Source organism: Gymnoscopelus braueri, assembly GCF_963280865.1.
Source record: "Gymnoscopelus braueri genome assembly, chromosome: 20".
NCBI classification, from domain to species: domain Eukaryota; kingdom Metazoa; phylum Chordata; class Actinopteri; order Myctophiformes; family Myctophidae; genus Gymnoscopelus; species Gymnoscopelus braueri.
Genome location: NC_137622.1, coordinates 1748199 through 1771638, shown reverse-complemented (window position 1 = coordinate 1771638; position 23440 = coordinate 1748199). Strand labels below are relative to the sequence as shown.

At 41.4% G+C, this 23440-nt stretch overlaps 1 protein-coding gene across 1 annotated transcript; it reads left to right on the top strand.

Moving 5' to 3' along the window:
• The first annotated feature begins 1930 nt into the window (after window positions 1-1930).
• On the top strand, window positions 1931-19096 carry trim105 (tripartite motif containing 105). The gene is made up of 8 exons (XM_080416381.1): window positions 1931-2040; window positions 4174-4510; window positions 6631-6726; window positions 10836-11069; window positions 12841-12854; window positions 13007-13122; window positions 16038-16219; window positions 16871-19096. The coding sequence occupies exons 2-8, from the start codon at window positions 4214-4216 to the stop codon at window positions 17246-17248; spliced, it is 1317 nt and encodes a 438-aa protein (XP_080272507.1). The 5' UTR covers window positions 1931-2040; window positions 4174-4213; the 3' UTR covers window positions 17249-19096.
• The last annotated feature ends 4344 nt before the right edge of the window (window positions 19097-23440 follow it).

Genomic DNA, 23440 nt, shown 5'->3' with positions numbered 1-23440 from the left:
ACCCCTTATGGGTTAATTTGGTTCCATTTTGTACACTGTCAGAGTTATGGGGGTCCTTGAAATTAAAAGAGTTTGAGAACCACTGGTTTACCAAAATAAACCAAAAGCAACCAAACAAATGACTCTGGTCAGCCTGCTAAAATACTCCAGGGCAGGGTTTCCCAAACAATGGGTCGGGAGCCATTTTTGGGTCACGGACCCATTTTTATGAGTAAATATTCAATTTTTGTGTATCTTTCCCACAAAAAGTTTTTGACCTAGCATCAAGGTATTGAACTCTACAGCATTGGTTCTCAAAGTGGGGTCCGGGGACCCCCAGGGGTCCTTGGTGGGGTACCAGGGGGTCTCCAGCAAAATTAGTTAATATAGTGTCACAATCATTTTAACCACTTTAACCATATTGTATACGTGCTATTCAAAAATAGCAGATATACAAGCTTGTAGATCTGCTATTTTTGAAAAATCCCTGGCACAAAAATATTTTTGAAATGGGGGTCCGCAGCCAAATGCATATCATTTTGGGGGTCCTTGACATGAAAAAGTTTGGGAACCACTGCTCTACAGTGTTGTTAGCTCCACAGTCACGCGTACGTACATAGGTGGTGGCTCCTGGCTGTGCCTTGGGTTGACCACACACACAAGCCCAATGGGAGAACAGACAAGACAAAACAGACAAACAAACAAACACTGATGACCACAAGCCGAGTGGACGGTTCATCCCACACACCCCATCGTCATCTTGAAATGAGTCCAGTGATTCTGATTAGTCCAGGGCTCAGCATGTATGAACCTTTTGGCTCAGGAGATTGTAATACATTACACAATTCATGAAATAAACAGCTTTACTCCCGATGATAGTCATGCTTTGTATTATAATGTTTATTATCCTAACCCTTACATGAATTATTTCCATGATCTTAAAATCAACTAAAAACTGTTTTAATTGATGGCCTTACTGCCCCCATGGCATTTGATATTTGTGCCATACAACTACATGCAATCACCACATGATGCACTCACATCTGGCAGGTCGCCTATACCAGATTTGATACATTGATTGGCGAGGCAGAGAAAAGTTGTGAATGATTAAAGTCCACTGTACTCTCAGGTCCTGCATTATATGCCACCTATAGCTAATTCAAAAGTCCCATCATGATAAATCTCAAGAAATGTAAAAAGAAAAAGATGAGTCCAGGCATTTTGTTACATAATTCACATAATATAACTAAAGATCATAAATGATAAAGAGCCACCTCCCTGACAGAAAGCAGAAGTGATTTAAAAAGAGTTTTTAATGGGACCCAGGGGCCGTGTATAAATCCCATGTTCCAGAGGGACGGTCACGATGAGATTGGCTCGGTTGCCGGACGTGTGTTAAACCTCCCGTGTCACTCACTGTTAAAATGCACTTACATTTTGAGGTAAAATGTTGTTTTGCCTTGTTGTCTGTTTTGATTGGTTGATTGAATACTTTATTAACAGTTTGCAAAAAGTACAGCGGTACGATTATACAATGAAGCTAAGAGGATAAGTTAACACAAACCCTTTATGTAAAGCAACTTTGAGTACTTAGAAAATATAGGCTATAGGCTATAAATCTGAGCTATTATTATTATTATTATTATTATTATTATTATTATTAAAAAGGTCTGAGGGCTTGTTTCTATGTTGTCAGTCAGATAGACTGTATTATGTTGTTTTAACTCCATATATTGGCACACTTGTTACTACGAAATTAAAAAAAAAATACTTTAAAAAAGTATGACTTAAAGTCATTTTACATTATTCAAATCAAATCAAAATTCTTCTGTTCAGGTCAATGGCTTGATCTGTTTCTAGGCAACCACAATTCAGCCAATCACAGCGGCAGCGTCCCTCCGGGCTATGGGGCTGAGGACTGTAGTCTGTACACAGTGTTCCTTGTCCTGTTCCGGGACCGACAAGAAAGCAGCACCAAAACAAAGCAGGTGGTCAGAAACTTTGAAGTGTCGCCATTCTGGGCCCTAAAAACACACACCTCGGCCAACGGCAACACACAACGTAAGTTCAATTAATGCGTTCATTAGTTCATTAATTGTATATTCACCTTTTCACGTAAAAAAATGTAATAAAAAAAAACGCTGTCAGACAGCAGCAAGGCAGGCAGGCAGCGATGCAAAAAAAAGGGGGCAAAAAAGCAGATCTACAAGCTCACAACTTGTCGCGGATGTGTTGGGTTGTGAGCTTGTAGATTTGCTATCTTTTGGGGGCCGCGCGACACCGCCGCCGTCCTACGTACGACGAAGTATAGATCTGTCATCATGACTGGACTGGGTTTTGCATGGAAGCGAAACTATAGAAATGTTCCTAAAAAACGTGACAGTAGGAGAAGTTACTTTTATAAGATTATAATGTCTCGTGGTCTGTCACTTGACAGACACCCCCCCCTTACCCCCCACAAGCTGATTAACATTAACCCCCTCAGAAAAGGAGCATTATAGTTATTATCATAGCTTTTTTTGTTGACCAGTGATCACCCAACAAGTTATTGTAGTATTCAGTGGTGGAAAAAGTACTACATTTTTGCAGAATGTAATTTTCAAAGACATCTTTTGAAAATGGCAGATCTACAAGCTCACAATGTGTCACATGATCGTGAGCTTGTAGCTCTGCTATATTCAAATGGCCGAAAAATGTAGGTGGTTACAAAGTAACTAGTAACTAAAGTTTTCAAATAATTATAGTGGAGTAAAAGTACAATATTTGTCTCTGAGATGTAGTGGAGTAGAAGTAAAGGTCCAGTAAAGTAAAGATTCCTCAGATTTGTACTTAAGTACAGTACTTGAGTACATGTACTTAGTTACTTTCCACCACTGGTAGTATTTATTATAGTGGTGGACAAAGTACCTGAACCCCAGTTCTTTAGTTAAAGTATACTGTAGACTGTAGAGACTCCTGGTCAAATGTTACTCAACTAGCTGCAAGTGAAAGTTAATCGCTCAGGAAAATATGTTATACTTGACTTAAAGTACTGGAGTATACTTGCTTTTTTTTTCAAGTGTTCAAATGTACGTGCTTATTCAAAAGTGCAAATTACAAAGTACATTTTCTTTTTAGAGTCAATGCAATGCGCTATTGAAATAGATATTACATTTTCCAAAATAATCGTGAAAAATAGCTGATCTACAAGCTTATCTCACATTTTCAGCTTGTAGATCGGCTATTTCCACTATATTTGAAACAGAGCTCAAGTGGTTAATTCATATTGTTCTTTTTCCCTTACAAAAATGTGTCAAAAGTAGTCAAAAGTACAATATTTGTCTTTGAAATGTGGTGGAGTGAAAGTCTCCCAAGTATCCGAAAATACAAATACTCAAGTGAAGTACAGACGGACAGTAAAAAATATAAAAAAAGTATTACTTGCACTTGCTATCAGTACTAGTCTTAAAAGTGTCTATTCAGAAATAAGCGAGAACTTTGCCTAGTATAATCTAATTTAGTCAACAACAGGAAGTTGCTGTGTGTTGTTCAAATAGCTGTTTGCTCAGCCATGTCAGCTGACTGGGCAATTCTTCTCCTGTCTCTGCCAACACTGTCTCTTTCAATTCATCAATGTTGAGGAAACATTAGACTGTCTGACTTCAAAAGTTATGCTATTTTCTATCCCACCCCCCAATTCGTGTGTCCGGGACAGGTGTAAGGAAGGGTTAAAATGAACCCTGTGTGTCACATTTCTAGCATGGTACCTGGCAGAATCTTAAAATACACACTTCAAAAATAAAATCCACCCTATGCACGTGGAGGACCACTCTTTCCAGCTAGACCAGTGGTTCTCAACCAGTGGTCCTTGAGGGGGTTCCAGGTGGTCCCCAGGTAAATGATGGAGAGTTGGGATTATTGTTAACATCTGCATAACTTAATTTACAAGAAGTCTACACAATTAGAGAATGTAGATTAATTGTTATTTTGATCAACGTTTGACTGTTATCTCCTATGTTACCGACATCAATACAGCATGGAATTGTGGACAAAATCGTATCCAACGATAACAAAATAGTCTTGGGTCTGAGAGTCTAAATCTCATCAAACAGTGGTTCCGTGGCTCAAATGCCGAATAAATAATGGACCTTGATATGAAAAGGGTTGAAAACCACTGATCTAGACTAATCTCTCTCTAAACATTCGCTTCATCAGTGTCGAGGAAAGACCCCGGACTTTGGGCCCCCGCGACATCATGGCTTCTGCCGCCGCCGCCTCCGCGCCCCCGAGCCAAAAGGGCAGCAGCCTGCGCGAGGACCTGACGTGCGCCATCTGCTGCGACCTGTTCAGGGAGCCCGTGATGCTGGCGTGCATGCACCACTTCTGCAAGGCCTGCATCTCGCGCTACTGGAGAGGGGCGCACGGGCCCGTGAGCTGCCCGCAGTGCCGCAAGGAGTTCAGCAGCAAGCAGTTCCAGACCAACTACCTGGTGTCGGCCATGGTGGACAAGGTCAGGGCCAGCACGTCCGAGAGCTACGTCAAGAACCTACAGGTGGGTGTTCACGTGTCCTCTTGGTTCTCTGGTGCTTCATTCTAGGGTTGGGAACCCGGATAAGGGTCCATTTGGTTCCATTTGTACACTCTGAGTTACAGACCTGTATGTCTCAGTGTTACAGACCTGTAATGGTCCATTTGTAACGCCCTATAGCAATCGTTAAAGGGAACCGTTAAAGAATGGGACCGTTAAGAGGGAATCGCTAAGGAACTGGAAACGTTATCCCTACCCTACTGTATTCCTCATCCAAGTTTATTCTTTTTTTTTTACCCCTAGTTGTATCTGTGTTTCATAACTGCGGTACTGCCATGACGACTGAATCTCCCCAAAGGGATCAATAGGAGGTCTATCTATCCTCTGGTCTTGTTTACAAGCGTCTTAGGCCGAATTTGCGCCAACAGCGGCAGTGGTTTGCCGTTAAATGTTTAGTGTTTTTCCGTTAAATGGATGTGTCCACTCCAAAACATCTGAAACATCCACCTCACCTTCGCGTTTACATCTAATTCAGAGCAGACCACAGCCTGCTTCTCATTGGTTGCCGCCTTGTCTCGACCACCAACCTCAGTGGAAAAAGTTGAACTTCTCTCAACTTGTTTTGCACCACTTTTTGCTGTCTCTGCCTCCAGTTGCAACGAATCATTGCTCTCCATAGGCAGTGTATGGAAGCACGCTGTTTTCTCAGAACAAGGAAGCGGACGAAAAGTTAAAAGTATTAGGCTCAGGTTTATTATTTCAGCAACTTTGTTCATGTGTCAGATACACATAAAATGTTAATTACAGCAATGGTAATAATATCATTATGTGAAGTTGGCACTTGGCAGACCGCTTACAGGGGGCCATAACCCTAATCTATACAGTATAGTTCATCATACAATGGCAGCAAAAATGGCCAGTCTACTCTACAAGCTTACAATGTGTCGCATCGCGATGCCTTCTGAGCTTGTAGATCAGCTATTGAGCTTGTAGATTCGCTAATTGTGAAGTTTTGAAAAGTGTCGCGACTCGCGTGTAATGACATTCCCAAAATAGGCATGTCAGGTTGATAGTGGTTATCATAATAACGAAGAGTGTCAGATGAGCTTTTGAGTGAAAAAAGTAATGCAGTTGTTATTTTGGTCAGAGTCCAGAATGGATGATATCAGAAGTGTGAAATTGCTCAAACAGGCTCATTGTGACTCTACTTATCACAACTTGCTCTTTAGAATGGCTTGGACCAAAGGTCAGCCTCCTCTCCCTTTTGATATGACTTTAAATGAGGGGCAATATGGCTTATCAACAGTAAGGATCCAAGTGCAAATCAATGTTTACCAATTTGCTTCTAGTTTCATTGTCTCCGATAAATTCTCTTACGAGTGCATTGCTATTATGAGAGGGCCTTAGCCCAGTAGTAACTGACTTATAACTGATATATAGTTATACTATCAGCTATCAGGGCTCCGGACATTGTGTGAGTGAAACAGACATAAAGCGCTTGGAGGCCAGCCTACTGAATGACATCAGTACTCTATGGTGTCAGCTGTTTTTAACTATGACTTCCAGTATAAAGAAATCATTTAAAAAAGTTAAATATTAAAGGATAAAACATTTCCAAAAGTGTTACCATGTAACCACCCCCAATCAACACACAGCCTGTGGAAAGTTTCATTAAACAGGCGTGCATAGAAGACAGACAGACAGACAGACAGACATACTGTACACAGAGACAACTTCATCTTCAACCCACAGAAGGTGCAATTCCAAATTCCATACATCACTCTAATGAGTTAAAAACGTAGATTGGTGCTTCTAGGATCAATGGGAACCAAAACATGAAAAAGAGGAGAGGGCGTCAAATCAAGGTACTTTAATCATGTTTACAAAAAGTTTTAAAAGCCAGCATGTTTCGACCAGCAACTGGTCTTCATCAGGGCAAGTATATCACATATTACTTAGTATCTTACATGTAGTATAACTTTTATTGCTGAATTATACCTTGTATACTATCACGTTGGACATTGTTTGCACAGTTTGTCAGAGTCTGTCACACCGAACATTTCACTGCACATACATGTATGAGAGCATGTGGCAAATACAATCTTTAAATGGTGATTTTAGAATCTTCGTGTTTTTGTCATCAGAAACAAATGAAGGATTCACTGGAGAGCCATCGGCTGAAGAGGGAGGACTTCATGAACGTGATCCGCCGGGACAAAGACAAGATGGACGCCATAAAGGTACACTCCTCCACCAATCCCTGGCGAGCGCAGCACTTAACAGATAAGAATTCACATATCGCTCCTAATGGCTGCAATATGCCTATGTGCATAGTTGGGTGGTGTTTGCAGATGTAGTACTGCAAGTCACTCTGTTTGCTTTTCATATCTGCGAAGCACAATGTTCTTATACAGCAGATGCAGACTGTAAGTACTTTTTTCTTTATTTGGACTGGGTTGTGCCATCACTGATGCATTCCTGCCAGTTTTGTGGCAGAGTAGCGCGTTTGTTAGCAGTAGCAAGTTTGTATTTAGAGCGTTACTAGCTACAGTACATTACCAGTCATGAATGTACATTCTATAAGCTTGCTGAATTAGAAACCAACTTGTTTTGTGTACAGTTCGGTGATAAGTTAAGTCAGGGACTAGGGTGGCCACCAGCAGGACCTCAGAAAGGAGGACACTTTTCCGGGCACACTGTGTGGGACCCCCAAATTGATATGTATTTAGCCGCGGACCCCCTTCTCAAAATATTTTGTGCCAGGGACCCACATAGACCCCTAGATTTTTCCAGGTTTGTAATATTACACTACAATCTACAAGCTCATAGCATGTAGATTGGCTATTTTTACCCGCTTAGCGAAAGCTGCGGGTCTATGAAGAGGCAGACCTACGACTCATCATTCGACAAATTTGCATTCGACAGATTCATTTGCATTCGACAGATTTGTTCGACAGATTTGCGTCATTGGCTGTCGTTTAAGCCAATGGGATACTTTCCCATACTCTGAACGGGTGGCCTCGTCCTCCCAAGCTATGGGACTATGCAGTCCTCCGAGCGCTAGCCAAATTTGGCTAATAGTTAGCTTGTATGATGTTACTAACTAACTGTTTTTAGCCAAGCGCGCTAATGTCCGCTCCCCATTAGTTATCGACGCAATTCGCGTTATTACTCTCGTAATTTTCATGTATTGTACATCCCACAATAAAATGTATTAACCATGTTATGGTGCTGTAATGACTTTATATTTTCTCAACATAATACTGTCTTTCACACGGGCCTTGGAAAAGAGGATCACTTCCGCCATTTTCTTCTTCGTTGGTCTAAACAATGACACGGTTGCCAGATTTTGAGAGAAAAATAAGCAACCAGGTCAATGAAAACAAGCCCAAAGACTTAAGTGACTATTAGGCTACACATGAGCACTTTAAACCTATATGCATCGGCTATTTGATAATAGACGACTTGGCAATAGCCGATCTACAAGCTCACAACAACATAATAACAAATAACAAGCAACTACCTACATTTACAAGCAACTTCAACTTTTACATTTTGTGCTGCAGATTGGGGCAAAAATAGCCTGCCGCAAGCGGGTATATTATGACTTTGTCATTTCTTGTTGAATATAGTGTAGGGAACCAAAGACACTTCATGAATTATTGTATTTTATAATATTTTTCTTAACATGTTTCGATTGTCTTTTTCTTGGGTTTTTGTTGAATGCAATTCAACAAATTGTCCTAATTTACATCTAATCCACACTCTGGTAAGGACTGGCATATCAGAAATAATAAAACGTAGAGAAAGGGGAAGAGAAGGGGAGACTCGTGGGTACTGGATAGCTCAGCTGCTGTTATTTTGTTCTCAATTGGGGATCCGACTGGGTGGAAAGGACACGAGAGGGTTGATATAGGCCTACCTGCAGTTCTCAGATTGAGTCATTGCCTGTCAGTCAAAGCATGCCGTTGGCGTTCTATGTACCTTTCCCTTCGTTAGTGACATCAACCATGTCCGTTGCACACAATGCAAAGTGCACGATACTCTTCAATTCTACTCTTTATGAACTAATTTTTCTTGTTCCATTGTTCACTAAATGAAATTTTCCGTTCCGGCATGTTTGGGCAAATCTACCACAGATTATCTGTGTTACAACTACAGTACTTGGCGTCAGTTTAATCCGACACGGCACACATGTAAACAAGCGTGGGAGGAGCTTTCAGTGTGAGTGACAGTTGGGAGTGAGCACAAAATTAAATGCATGCACGCGGCAATAGGCTGGCTGCCAGCTGATATTCTATACCAATGAAACGGGAGATTTGCAGAGATATGTAAATATAATCAATGACACATTTACACTGTAATCACTCTCACAAATGCCGGACAATTATGCGTCCGGCCAGAGGTTGCACTGGACGGAGGACAGCAGGGTCAAAAACCAAACTATCCGTCCGGACAAATGGCCACCCTAATCGGGACTGATTATGCAATACCCGTACTTGTTGTCAGAGAACTTGTTGTACCTGTTGTCAGGGGATCCAGTGCAGTACCCATTATCATAGTACTCCGAGGCTAGTTTATGATGCCAGCACAGGCTATATCTATACCATCTATGGGTATAAAACAAAATCTTCTAACTACAACAGCGGCACAAACGTGACACAAAGCTTTACTGATCCGTGAAGTCGATGGGTTGGGTTTGCCAATCAGGGAAACCGATGCCTGACACGGCACAACACAGACACACATTGACAGATACAGACATTTTGGCTTCTGGTCTGGACAACCGCCGGTCCAACCGAATTCCCTCTCAGCACAACGCATCCCGGGGTTTGCGGGTCATCTGTGACACACACGGCAAGTTTGAAGTTGATCGGTCGGATGGTGCCCAAGTTATGCCAGAGATATGGTGTATGCTGTTAATCTCCTCTGCAACTGTTGTTGTCCCTGCTACTGTGACGCACCGGACTGGCCGTATTAGGCTGTGGCGCGCCGGTAGATTCCCTTTCTTCTTAGATATTTTATACACTCACACACACACATACATTTACACCTACCTTAGAGTTGCATAACATTGCAAATATTTATTATGTTTTTGATCACACCAAGTTTTCGTTTGGGTTGCCATTATTATTATTATCATCATTATAATTTTTTGCTTTACTGCAGTTTAAATAAGATAAATGCATCTTATTTCTTTTTAACTGCTCTTGAAGATCATTTTCAGGAAGTTTTCTCGTTTCTTTTTATTTCAAAAGGACATTGTAGCGAGACAGGAAATTGCACAAGGGCAGAGCGGGGGAGAGACATGCAACACACATGTCACCAAGCCGGAATTGAACTGGGGACGATAAGATTATCAGAATCAGAATCAATCTTTATTGGAATCAACTTTATTGGTTCATGTGGTTTATTGGATTATGTGACCTACAGGTCGGGTCATACTGCACCTCCATTTGAACAGCTCTGTTTGAAGTTTCATCAGTGCAGACTGCAGAGTAGGGCTGGGCCATGCGACTTCAAATCAATATCACGGTTATTTCACTTTTTTGCCTCGATTTTTCGATTACGATTAATGAATGATTTTAGGAAAAAGTGAAAATAGCAGATTACAAGCTGAGCTTGTAAATCTGCAATTTTCGCTATATTTGCACGCCATTGTACCATTGTACGACAAGTATAATACAGGGTAGGTGGTTAATCAGACTAATCCTTTCAGTAAGTTCGAAATGTTGGTTTCGAACTTTCATTATGTTTTCGGTTAATTGCCCAGCCCTAGTGCTGAGCAGATTTGAACGGCTCTGTTTGAAGCCCCCTGCAGCTCTGTGATGCAAAGCTCAAAACGTGTCGCAACGAGTCGCAATGCTGTGAGCTTGTAGATCTGCTATTTTAGCTTTTTTTTTTTGAGGGGTGGGGGTGGACTTTAAAGTACAATTTAGCACCACCTCCTGAGCAGGACCCAAATTAGGTTCTGAGAACCTTATCTGAAACGGAGCCGTACTGTAGCTTATGGAAACAAACCCAGAACCTGTTAACCCACTGTATTAATATATTTATATTATTTTAAAGTGAAAACTTTTAACTCAAATCTTTACTTCTGGGGGTCCCTGGAACAAAATATTTTGAGATGGGGTTCGGCGGCCAAATACATATCATTTTGGGGGTCCTTGACATGAAAAAGTTCGAGAACCACTGATATAGAAACATACGTTTTTCAGAAAACTGTTAGGATTTAGAAGACATTAGTAAGAATCGGCCTCAGGTCTTAATGGGTTAAATACGTTGCACAGCACGGTTTGCTTAGTTCCTGTGGTCGAAAAAGAGCCACATGTGTCCCTTTTTGCCTCAGAGAGCCGGAGCGGAGCTGCAGGCGCGCGTCCAGGGGGAATTCAACGCTCTGCGGCAGACTCTCCACGAGGAGGAGGCCTGCGTGCAGGAGCAGCTGAGGAGAGAGCAGGAGGAGGCCTTGGAGCAGCTCCAGCGCCACCTGGAGGCCAGCAAGGAGGCTGTGGCGGAGCTGGAAGAAAACATAAGACTCCTTCAGCAGGCCGACGCGGCCACTGATACCAGCGTACTGGCCGAGGTGAGCTGAGCTCTACTCGTAGATCTCTTTGAGAGATGACTCACCATCATCACAAGTTTATCCTAAAACTTCCTGTTTTACAAGCCTTGGGTGTTGATAGTCAAACATAGGGCGAATTACACTTCGTTGCATAAGCCTTCTGCGTTGAATCCAACTTTACCTGTAAATGAGCCTTTAGAATATAGAGAACACTGGATCAAAGAGTAGTAGTGCACATCCTACCTCTTAAAGGCAGGTACTGGCCCCAAAGTGAACTGAGATCAAAGAGTAAAGGTCGTGACAGACGGTAAGCGGTCCACGCAGGCGTTACCGCTGGGATCAGCGGGGATCGCGCCGCGATCATTGATGTTTTGTCCTCCTGCGCGGTGCGGGGAAAACAAAAGCCCACCACAATCCAGCTCTTGCCGCCCGCGCGCGCGTACACAAACGAGCACGCGAGCGAAAGTTTCGCGGGACCGCGGCCGCTCGCCTCACCGCCCCTCAACTTCTCCGCGAGTCCCAAATAATCGCCCGCCTCTCATTGAAAGTGAATTACATAGGCGCGTTGGCCGCTTGCCGTCTGAAAGGACCCTCAGAGGTTGTCGAAGAAGAGCATGGGCTCAACATCACTCTCTGTAACTATTAGGGCTGGTAACTTTCCTCAGAAATGATATTCGAATATTGGTCTGAAAAATGTGCAGATATTCAAATATATTTGAATATTATTATTATTATTATTATTTAACTCTTTGACTGCCAGAGTATTTTCATAAAGTACTCCCCCAGTGCCAGCAATTTTTGTGTTTTTTTATTTTTATATTTTGAATTTTTCTCATGAAAATAATTTAAGGGCACATAATATAAAGACCCAGCACAAATCCGCCACTAGAGAGCAGCACATGACTGCTTGATCAGGTCGTTGGCTCTCTCTCACCCTTCTTGATAGATTAGACAGGGAAAAACATGAAAACGGATGTGACGTCCTCCCAGATTGTTTTGATCGCCAAAATTACGATGTGATACACGACAGCGATGACTGATCGTCACCCAGACCATAGATTATAGAAGAGAAACTGTCCGTTTGTCCGTCATACCGTGTGAAAGACCGTTTATTTACCTATTTTGGACGAAAATGACTGGGGAAAAGAATCAAAAACCGGAAACGGAATCCAGGTCATGAAACCGGATGCAGATGTCCGTGAAGTAAGTGGAACTCGAGAATAACATTGAATATTAAGCAGCATAGCGCAATCAGAGATTAAACAATGAACGCGCGTCCAGCGCGTCGAACGCGTCGACGGCCAACTGGACAAAGTAGCACTTGACGCGTTATCGCGTCGTCCGCAGTCAAAGAGTTAATTTAATGTTTATTTGACAGGAACAATACCAAAAACAATGTATCAAGTGCTCTGATCCAATAATACATTGTTTTTTGTATTGTTCCTGTCAAATAAACATGAACAAAAATTCTGATATTAACTTTCATATTCGAATATACATATATCTTGTAAACCCCCATATTCGAGGAATATTCGTAATTCGAATATTAATTTAACAGCCCTAGTAACTATGCAATAAAAGGTTGGCAAAGGGAGATACAGTATAGTGTGCGGCTCTACTTATTACTTATTGAATATACAGAACACACCTGTAAATCAAATGTAAAACAAGAGGTGATGTCTAATTGGTTTTGATGTGATCAAGGTTAGAGTTGTTTGTTTGTGCATTTCTCTTTTGCTTTTGCATTATTTTGTCTCAGCTCTTCTTCTTTTTCCTCTTCCTCTCTTTCTAGCTCCCACAGCTAAGGTGAGTGTCGTTCACTTCAATATAGCTGTCAACCTGTCACACGCGTATTTGTTTACATTTCCATTTACATAGTACTATGTCCAGGCAGTGCCATATTGTGCTGAGAATAAATGAGCCATGTGTAAAGGTAAATGTGTTTGCTTTCTCATCAGACCCTGTGTGCAGGTCAGTGCAGCACCGGAGCTGGACATCCACGCGTTCAGCAACAAATACATGGCTCCACTGCAGTACATCACCTGGAGGAAGATGTTCAGCTCTCTGAAACCAGGTCATATTACATCATCTTCTGATCGCAACTATTTGAGATAATCGCAATTATTTTTGCATAATCGTCATAATCTTTTCCATGTGTTGTAAACATTTCGGACATTTTCAAATGTCTTCAAAAATAGCGGGAATAGCGGATCTATGAGCTAGATGCAACGCGTTGTGAGCTTGTAGATCTGCTATTTCCGCTATTTAAAATGTGTGAAACTATACAATTTTTACATATATCCTATATATTTTTTTTTTTGTTCAAGGTTTTTTTTTATTTTATATTTTCACATACAGGTCTATAATAAAGGTTATACAAAAACAGTGAATGTATGTTACCCCTCCCACCCCCCCAAAGTTCCCGCTCCGAAAGAGCCACAACCCTGGTATCTCATTGTACCATTAAAACAAAGGACAATACAAACAAATAAGACACAATTGCAATGAAAAATTAAAACAAGTCAAAAAAATTAATAAAGTATACACAGTAGAATATATATATTATTAACACATTGAATGCCAATCGCGTAGATCTACCCGGACCTATTTAAAGCCACAGCGTGCCAATCGCGTAGATCTACGCGAACCGCCGGTTCGCGTAGATCCCCCCCCAGGTGCACTTTCGGATTTTTTTTATCCATTTCCGGTTCCGGTTTGAAGACCGGAAACAGAATTATTTGGGATCCGGTTTTGCCGATCACGTCGGCCCTCGTTCTAATGACGAAACTGAAACTCAATTCTCTTCCTGTAGTTTTTTCTCCTCGCATATCACTGTTTAGCGTAATCCGCTCTAACTACAACCATGGAGCTCCGTTTGACACGTGGTTTTCACTGGTAGATTCAGTGAGAAGTCGCCGATGTAAACAGACAGTGCACAGCTCAATCTTAAGGATTTTAACAAGGTCTATGGCGACGTGAAAAAAACAAAAAAACAACAACACGTTGGCACTGGTGAGTACATTATGAGATTAACGTCTGGCATGGAATGTGTTAAAGAAAGATTTTAAATGAATTTGAGAAAAAAATAATACACAAAAAATATAATACAAAAACAAATTCAGTGGGGTCAATTTATGGGTCATTAATGTCAGCAGCATTCAGTCTCTCTATATATGTTAAAAAGGGTTGCCAGATGGTGTAAAATTTCAGAGCACACCCCCTTGTGGAGTAGCGAATTTTCTTCAAAGTCAAATGATGCATAACATCATTAACCCATGATTTGAAAGTTGGTGGGAGTTTTTCTTTCCATTTAAGCAGTATCAGACGCCTAGCCAAAAGGGATGCAAAGGCTATCATATTTCTTTCTTGGTGACTAAGTTGTACATCATCTCTTTACATATATCCTATTTTGACCACATACATTATTTATTTTGATTGTTGGTACTTGGTACCTGTCAATGTCAGTAATGTCTTTGTATTTATTTGTCATATCTGGCCCTCTGCAATGTTTGTGCACAAAGCCTAAAAACCAAAACGGAATTCTTAATTATATGCTCCAATGTTCAATGCCAAAAACACAATTAAATTGTCAAATAGCAATTATTTGTATGGGAATTAATCGTCAACAAAAATGTGATGGTCGTGATTCGTGACAGCTCTACTATTACCAGATCATTTTGTATATCCTCAAAGTCGGGCAGAAACCTTGTATCTCCATATTTCAACTTTGCCCTACTTCGTAGTAGCGAAACTAGTCGATCTACAAGCTCACAGCGTGTCTGTTTTGAAAATACTTTGAAAGGGAAAAGGTGTTAATTCTGTCTGCGGGTTTTATTTATATTTAACCAATGAAAAGGAATAGCAAGAGTTTGTGACTAAATAATAACTGCATTGGGTCCATTTGGAACACAGGTTTCCATTTCCTAAAAAGTAACAGTTTTGGAAAGATTCCACCGACAGGGACGATATGTAATATTGAAATAACAAATTGTTCATCATTGTTGCACAAAGATCACTGAAAGTCACTTATATTAAAATGAGACATGCCTTTTCAATTCAGAAACTCTTTTTGATTGCCCGCCTTTTGTCATTTTGTAACAATCGGCCTTTATCTCTGAAAGGTTAACCGCTAACTAACAGGAAAAACAACAGGATCGGCAGGTGTTTAACTTAGTTGCTTTGTATTTAAACCACACAAATAACAATTGACACAGAAAAATGGCAAATAAATAATACCCTTTGGGATTTAAATTGACTTCTGTCCCTACCTCTGTCCCTAACAAAGAAAAGAAATAAACAAACAAATCACCAATCAATAATTATTTCACAAGCCCCTCCCAACCCAAACAATTCCCAAGCGATCGTCCTCTTCTTACCGCGCTCCCGCGAACGTAAAGTTCCTTTATCCAAACGAAACGAAAAAGTCTCTAACGCACGAAGCGGCCCAAAATAATCTAAGGTTCGGGGTACCCCTGTAATTTGTAATCCAAAAAGAACTGCTTGGTTTTGTCTCACCGGCCTCGGCTCCTCCCGACTCCAACACCGGCGTCTCGTTCACAACACCGCAGCGCTCGAGTCCCACGGCAGCAACGGTAGGTTCCTCCCTCCGCTGGGCTCGAATGTTCTTTATTGTTGGCTGCAGTTTAACTGTTACGTTTACTGTATAATCTTTGTTACTTAAACTGTATAAACTGGCACCTCGGAGATCTCCGCTTTCCACCCGTTCACCCTGGCACACAGGTTTGGTTGAACCCCCTTCCCGTGTACCACACCCTCTATTTGTGACCTCGGGTGGCTCCACTGATTCCATTATCCCCGCAATCAGACCCATTACTGCTCATGTGAATAGGAAATGTTTATATTTCTGACGGCTTCAATCATGTTACATACATTCAGCAAATATAATAACATGCATAGGTTGAGTGGAATAATACAATAATGTGCAATTGTCACAATTTGACGCATTTTGTCCGCCCCACCCTCGTCCAGGCCCCGCTCCGCTGATGTTTGACGTGGACACGGCCCACCCCAGCGTCTACATCTCCAGGGACAGGACCATGGCGGTGGAGAGCGACAGCATGATCTGCTACAAGCGCAACCCCAAGCGCTTCCTGCAGTGTGTCAACCTCCTGGCCGCCCAGGGCTACCAGTCCGGACGCCACTACTGGGAGGTAGGGGAGCAGGGCTGCAGCAACAGTCCATTATTAACCACTAGACCATACCCGTCGGGCGATGTGAGCACCCACGCTTGTTTCACGCACATGATTTGGCAACCCGGGAGCCAGCGAACACAAAAACGCTAATAAACAGCTGACATTTGGGGAAAGGGAAAAAACGGCTTCGGTGTTCCGTGCACATGGTAATGGTGCAAATGCAGATCAATTAAAAAAAAACATTTATATTTTCAACGCATTGATTACTTGAAGGGATAGTTCACCCCCAAAATTACTTTTTTTTCCTATCGATTAGTCATCCCATGGAGATTTTTTCGTTTTTGTTGCATTCCTAAGCCAATAATTTGATAACCGGCAGCGGTTCTGGTAGGAGACACAAAGAGTCCCTTTAAGCCCTATTTTATACTTCATCACACAACGGTGTCGTGCAAAGATAGTGAAAAGAGCAGATCTACAAGATCACAACCCGTCATATCGCAATGCATTGTGAGCTTGTAGATCTTCTATTTTCTCTCTCTATATATATATATTTTTTAAACTTCATAATTTCATTTCCAAAATAGGGATTGATTTCTTTATACAATTATTGATTATTTTTCATAATCGATTACATTGATTTAAGTGCGATTTAACTGTTGCACCCCTTAGGTCGGGGTGGGCTCCAAATCCAAGTGGGACGTGGGCGTGGCGTCCGAGGACGTGGACCGGCAGGCGCGCATCAAGCTGAGCCCGGAGACGGGCTACTGGACGCTGAGGCTGCGGAGCGGAGACGAGTACTCCGCCGGAACCCAGCCCTGGACCCGGCTGCAGGTCAGCAGCGCCCCCCAGAGGGTCGGGGTGTTCCTGGACTGCGAGGAGAGGAGGGTGTGCTTCTACAACGCTGACGACATGAGCCTGCTCTACGCCTTCACCAGCGGCCCGCGGGGCAAAGCCTTCCCCTTCTTCAGCCCCTGTATCAGTGACGACAACCAGCGACCGCAGCCTCTGCAGCTCATCCATTACCCCGCTGTCGCTCTGTCTGGATAAGAGAGCACTGGTTATCAAAGTGGGGTTATCTGGGGGACCCCCAGGGGTCCTTGAAAGGGGGGTGGGGGGGGTCCCAAGGGGTCCCCAGCTAAATGAGGAACATTTCTTGAACACGTTTTGTTTTCCGGCTATTCAAAGACAGCCGATCTACAAGCTCACAACGCGACATGTTGGGAGCTGTGTAGATCGGCTGTTTTTGGAAAAATGTCGAGAGATCTTGACAAATCTTCTGTGATGGGAGTCCCTCCCGACCCTAGCCCAAACTATTTTCAGATGGGGGGTCCACGGATAAATACATATTAATGTGGGGGGTCCTTGACATGAAAATGTTTGAGAGCCAGTAGGCTAAAGTCTCAGTACGGCGTCATCCTACGATGCTGTTGCTCACCGAAAATAACTGATTTTAAACAAACAATAAATACAAAACAAGATGTGGTTTTATTAATTAAAAAGATAAAACACAAGCATCACCGTCATACCATGAAGTATGAATTACGTTTAAGACGGGTGCTGCCAATTAAAGGTTTGATATAGGTGTAGTTATTGACCAAAGACTCCTGTTAAAAAATATCTGTGTTTTTGATGATAGAGTTAGAGTTCTATGTTCTTATTGCCTTGACAAGACATATTTTATCACACCACTGCTGCTTGGCATATTTTCCTATATTCAAAATATTGGGTATTTATATTTTACTGTTAACTTGTGCTCATAGTGTATCCACACTTTGGACACCCTGAGAACCAATATTGTTATCATTCTAATAGGGCTGCAACAGTTAATTGGTTATACAAAATAATCAATTGTGGGGTATGAAATGTTCAAAAATGGCAAAAATACCTTATCTACAAGCTCAAAACACATCGCAATACATGAGCATGTAGATTGGCTATTTTCACTATAGGGCATAAAGGGCTTAAATGCAGTAGCATAAATGGACTGAAGGCTGCAATCGGACTCAGTCATTATAAAAAAAAAAGAATATATAAAAATAAATATCTACTATTATTTTATTTATTTTTTTTACACAAAATCAATTATTTTCATAATATTGATTAGTTTGATTAACTGTTGCGCCCCTGAGGCCAACTATTTCAATAATGACAGATCTGAGTTATATCTGATAGTAAGGCAAGAGTGACAGAGAGAGGCTTAACTTTTTTAAAGCTGATTTTGCGTTACTGTTTATACCTTTTAAAAAAAATATTCCATTAGGTTCAAATGGAGAAATTATGCCTTCTGTGCACATTGCCATAGTATGTTATGTAATATAACAATGTCTGGAAGAGGTAAGTGATATTATAGTTTCTATTGCTGTATGAATACTTAAGACACCTTTTGTTGTAAAACTCTTTTAAAGTGGTAACACCACAAATGATTTTTATAGCACTTTATAATTAATTTGGTTGTTGTGCCTATGTCTCCAATCGTTCACCAATCACCTTTTGTTTAATAGATGTAAATGATGAATTGACCATTATGGCGGAATTGCGTTAATGTTTTGTTATTTACAGTTAAATACTTCAACATTACCATACACATCGGCTGTACATTACTTTACTGTGTCTATGGATCCTAAAATGGTAAAAGTATGAAAAGAAATGTAATCTTTATTTATTTCTATCTACTATGCAATACATTTAAAATTGATGTCACTGCTGCAGTTGATGGCGTAACGGTTTCCGATGGTTACCGGTTTTAAAGTGCAATTTAGAGATTGCCTGTTGTATGGTAAAAAGCCAAATGTTATTGAAAAACATGAACATAATAAAGGTAATCACCTTAAACATTTGCCTCCCAAATCTTTGTCCCTTTTGTGACTCTTTCACTCTGAAGTATCCTGAGTGGAAAGAATCAAGCATTCCATCATATTCAGGGAAACATAGTCATTTAACCACTTTTGCCCAATTTAAAAAGTAGCGAAAATAGCCGACCTACAAGCTCACAACGCGTCTAAATATATTTTGAAAATCACCATAATGACATGGCCAAAATATGTTCGTCAGGTTGCAAGTGGTTAACTAGTCCGGTGGTTCTCAAAGTGAGGTCCAGGGACCCTCAGGGTTCCTTGAGGGCAGGCCTGGAATGTCATCATTTTAGGACAAGGCCACTTGGCTTTTGCTGTTGTAAGTTTTTTGAGGGCACAAAAGCCAATTGCCTGGACAGGAAGCCCATCAAATAAAACACAGATTTTAAGTGGATGAATTTCTTCTTTTTTAAATGATTTTTTTTCCTTTTGAATACATAAAAAGTAATAATTAAATAAGGTGTTTATTTCACATACATGCTCAGCCCTAGACTAAGCAGTGGATTCATTTGATAAGACACAAAAGACACTGGAAACGATATTGCCAGGAAAGGGTAGAAAACAGTGAAATCAGCTGGGACTGGATGGGGCATCAAGGCCTCAGGGCATATAAGGGCAGAAGGTGAAACTGAGGGGCCACAGCGTCCATGGGCCTTTGTGGCCTCAATGAAGTCCTGCCCTGCGTGAGCGGGTTCTAATTGGACCCTTCCGTGTCTGTGACTCAGAGTTAAGGGGGTCCTTGAAATGAAAAAAAAAAACTAAAAAATAAGGTTGAACCACTGAACTTGTCCAGCAGGGGTGACAGTGGGTGAGTGGTTGTGTGCACCTGGAGTGGAAGTGGTGAATGCATGAGGCATCCATCCCTGACACTTTAACTGCGAGGATGGACCGGCAGTTATCTTCTACAAACACACCACCCGCACCAATGTCCTGTTTCCTCCTGGCAGGTGAAAGGTCACATAAACAGAATGACAGTGGCCATGCCTCCCGGCTGTTTGACAGACCCTCGGGAGGGGGGGGGGGGGCATACTAAGCAGGATACCCCATTCCCCTCTGCTGATTAGAAAGGGACACAATGAATAGCAACATAATAGACAGATCCATGCTTTTTACGTATGACAGACAGACAGGCAGACTGAAGGCGCCCCTATCTTCTTTCTTTTTTTTGTGCTTTTTCGAAACCTTAAGGCTGTGAGCTTGTGGAGTGGATATTTTTTGCTGTGTGACACCATTTAGTCAAGTTTAAAATAGGGTTCAAGTGGTTCAGCCACTTTGTTACCTTCTGTATGAAGATTATAATAAAAGACACCTCTAGTGTGTGTCATGTTGAATGAAAATAACTTATGGGAGGTAGTCTCAATAGGGGTAAAAACTGACAGTGACAATGGAGACGGACAGTAAATGCGGAGAGAGTAGGGGAATGACATTTAACAAAATGGTCCTGCTGGCCGGTAATCCGATAGGGGACTCTCTGGTCCGAGTGGTGGGACCCACCCATACCACCCATCCTTTATCACTCTATTAGAGAGAAATGTGTTTGAAATTGAAAAGAAGACTTCTCCCTGATTTGTAGATATTAATACTGAGCCCGGTAGAGACAGCACTCACCAGACAGCGAAGATTATGTAGATTCTGTTCACTAGTGTTCCTCTCAATTCTTCAACTTTGTGACAGACAAACTGCTTGGTAAATGATTTTCAGAATCATGACAGATGCCTGATGAGGATAATTGTTGTGAGATCAACTTTAAATTCACAAATACATCCATGGTTAATAGGAATCACTCATTACATTATACTATATTCTTATATCATCTCTGTCGGGTGGAAACCACATTATTATGTCATTGTAGTGCCTACAATGACATAAAAAACACGGGCCGACGGCTTGGAATAAACTTCCATTACACCTAAGACAGACTGCCTCTGTGGATAGCTTTAAAGCACAGCTCAAGACCTATTTCTTCACTCTTGCTTTTAGTTGATTTTTAAATTATTAGTTATTCATGTCCTCACTGTTTTGCCCGATTCACTGCCTTTTTTGCTATTATTTAATGTTGTTTTATGTTTTTGCTTTTCTTTTTTGCTTGATTGTTAAGTTATTTGTACTTTTTCTGTGATTGTATTCTTGCTCTGTAAAGCACTTTGAGTTGCATTTCATGTCATGAAAGGTACTATACAAATAGAGTTTATCATTATTATTATGTCCAAAACTGTTTCTTTTCAGGATTCAAAAATAGCAAATAAAATCAGCAGATCTACAAGCTCAAAACGCATCGCTTCGTGCCACATTTCGAGCTTGTCCATCTGCTACTTTTGATACTTTTGTGTGATGCTGTAGACTCTACAGTGTAGAGTATAATTTATGAAAAAGCTGAAAAGGTTAGAATATACCCGACAGCAGCGATACCTTAGTGTACCCAGATACCGTACTGTTGAAGGCCTGCTGACACTGAACAAACATCAGTCACATATTCACTGTTGATAGTGTGTACGTTAGCTATTCATAATATTCATTGGCGATATATATTTTCACGCATATGTTCACTTTCTGGTGATAGACTGGACGTTTATACCTATATTTATTCATAGGATATATCCGTTAAAGGTGATGTAAGTGATAGTAATACAATTTCTATAGAGTGTTTGTTCTGTAACATGGGTCACCCCGTGTCTCCAGCTCTTTAGTGAACAGAAAATGCATTTTCAGATCGGGATACCATACAGCATACCCTGTAGGATAAACAAGTGAAATTGTAAGTTATGAAACAAAATAAATTAGCAGACAAAATTGGAACTGGAACACAAGCTGATAATGATCTTTGTGGGGTTCTACCTCCTGATTGGATGAAAGTTGTAACCCACCTGAAAATGTAAGAGCTGGAGAGATGGGGAGACCTCTGAACAAACAATACAATGATTACTGGAATATAGAGCTTTAACCTTTTAACAATAAACGTTTCGTTTTAAAATACATTATCACTTACACCACGTTTAACTCAGTCAGACCAAGTGCAGATATCTGGTCGCTAAGTCGCTAATTTAATGATAATAATAATAATAATTGTATTCTTATCTCTCTACTCTTACCTAGCAAGACCTCAGCGCGAATAAAATAATCAACCTGTATGATTGAGGCAACACCAAAATATATATTTTTTCATATAGTTTTTTCGCGTTGCTCCTTACTGCTGTTGTTGCTACGACACCTGAATTTCCTCACAGGGCTCAATTAATACGCATGTAATATAAATGTGTAATGAGGCCTTGTCTCGACGGGTTTCGGCAGGCCAGGAATCGGTGGCAAACCGGTCCAATACTCGATGAGTACAGTGCAATCCAATGTTCAGCAGTAAACTGCGGTCATACTTAATCATTGCAGACAAAGCTCGAGAAGGCTAATATGTACAAAAATAACATTTCTTTTTAAAACGCACAGTGCTCTGGGACTACACAAGAAGGCAGCCTGCGTGAGAGCCGCGCCATCTTGGTTAATGGGATCAATAAGACAATAATACAATACGTGACCCACAATGCAAACAAAAGCTCTTCGATCGTGACTGCAAGATGACAGCTACATCAAAGTCCACGTCGCAACTGTAGTCAAGGGCCCAGGGCCAGGATATTTAATGGGGCCGTGCGCATGAACCACGGCGCGCGGGCAAGTGGGCTGCATGCACGCGCCACATCCTTCCGATAGTAACTGTTGTTCCGTAATGTGTTTCCTGTCTGCGGACGGACCGGATGGACTGCTGGCACTTCAAGGACGGATCCTTGAGCCCTTAACTGTCCCCCAGGAGCCAACAGGATTATAAACGCAAACCTTTCATCTGCCACAGCAGCGGGGGTTGTCGTGTTATTACTAATAATATGAATTGTTTGTTATCACGCGTGTTCGAAATGTGGTAATTATGTGCACAGTAGATCATTATCTTGACTGCTGAGCTGTTCCTCGTTACGGGTACGTGCATAACAGGCTACTCATATTGGGAATCGATAACCCCCCTCTGCAGGGTGAAGTTCTGGCGAACTGGCAAACGCAAGGAAGTGTGTTTACGTTGCTGCAGACCCAGTGGGCTTTGGGACAGGGAAATATTTTAATTACAACTATTCAATCACAACATTATTTATGCAGCTCAAAATGGTTTGGTTTTGCTAGGAGGGAGCCTGAGGGGCCGTGTGTGCCTGCATGCCACAATAACATGACAGGATTCTTTGATGTTAAACTTCTCTGGCTCACATCGACTGTTTTGCCCAGATTATTTTCTGTCAACTGCTGACCGTGGCCTTTTCTTCCTTCCTTTTTTTTAAGATTACTTTTGGGCTTTTTATGCTTTATTCAGGTCCGTTTATTCTATTCGGTGTATTAACCAGGAAACCAAGGCCGA

What these genes read in the sequence shown, in the direction of transcription:
- trim105 (XM_080416381.1), top strand. Translation starts at nt 4,214, where the DNA reads ATGGCTTCTGCCGCCGCCGCCTCCGCGCCCCCGAGCCAAAAGGGCAGC. An exon ending in ACAAGATGGACGCCATAAAG is followed by an intron (nt 6,727 to 10,835) that starts GTACACTCCTCC and finishes TTTTTGCCTCAG; the next exon opens with AGAGCCGGAGCGGAGCTGCA. An exon ending in CCGGACGCCACTACTGGGAG is followed by an intron (nt 16,220 to 16,870) that starts GTAGGGGAGCAG and finishes TGCACCCCTTAG; the next exon opens with GTCGGGGTGGGCTCCAAATC.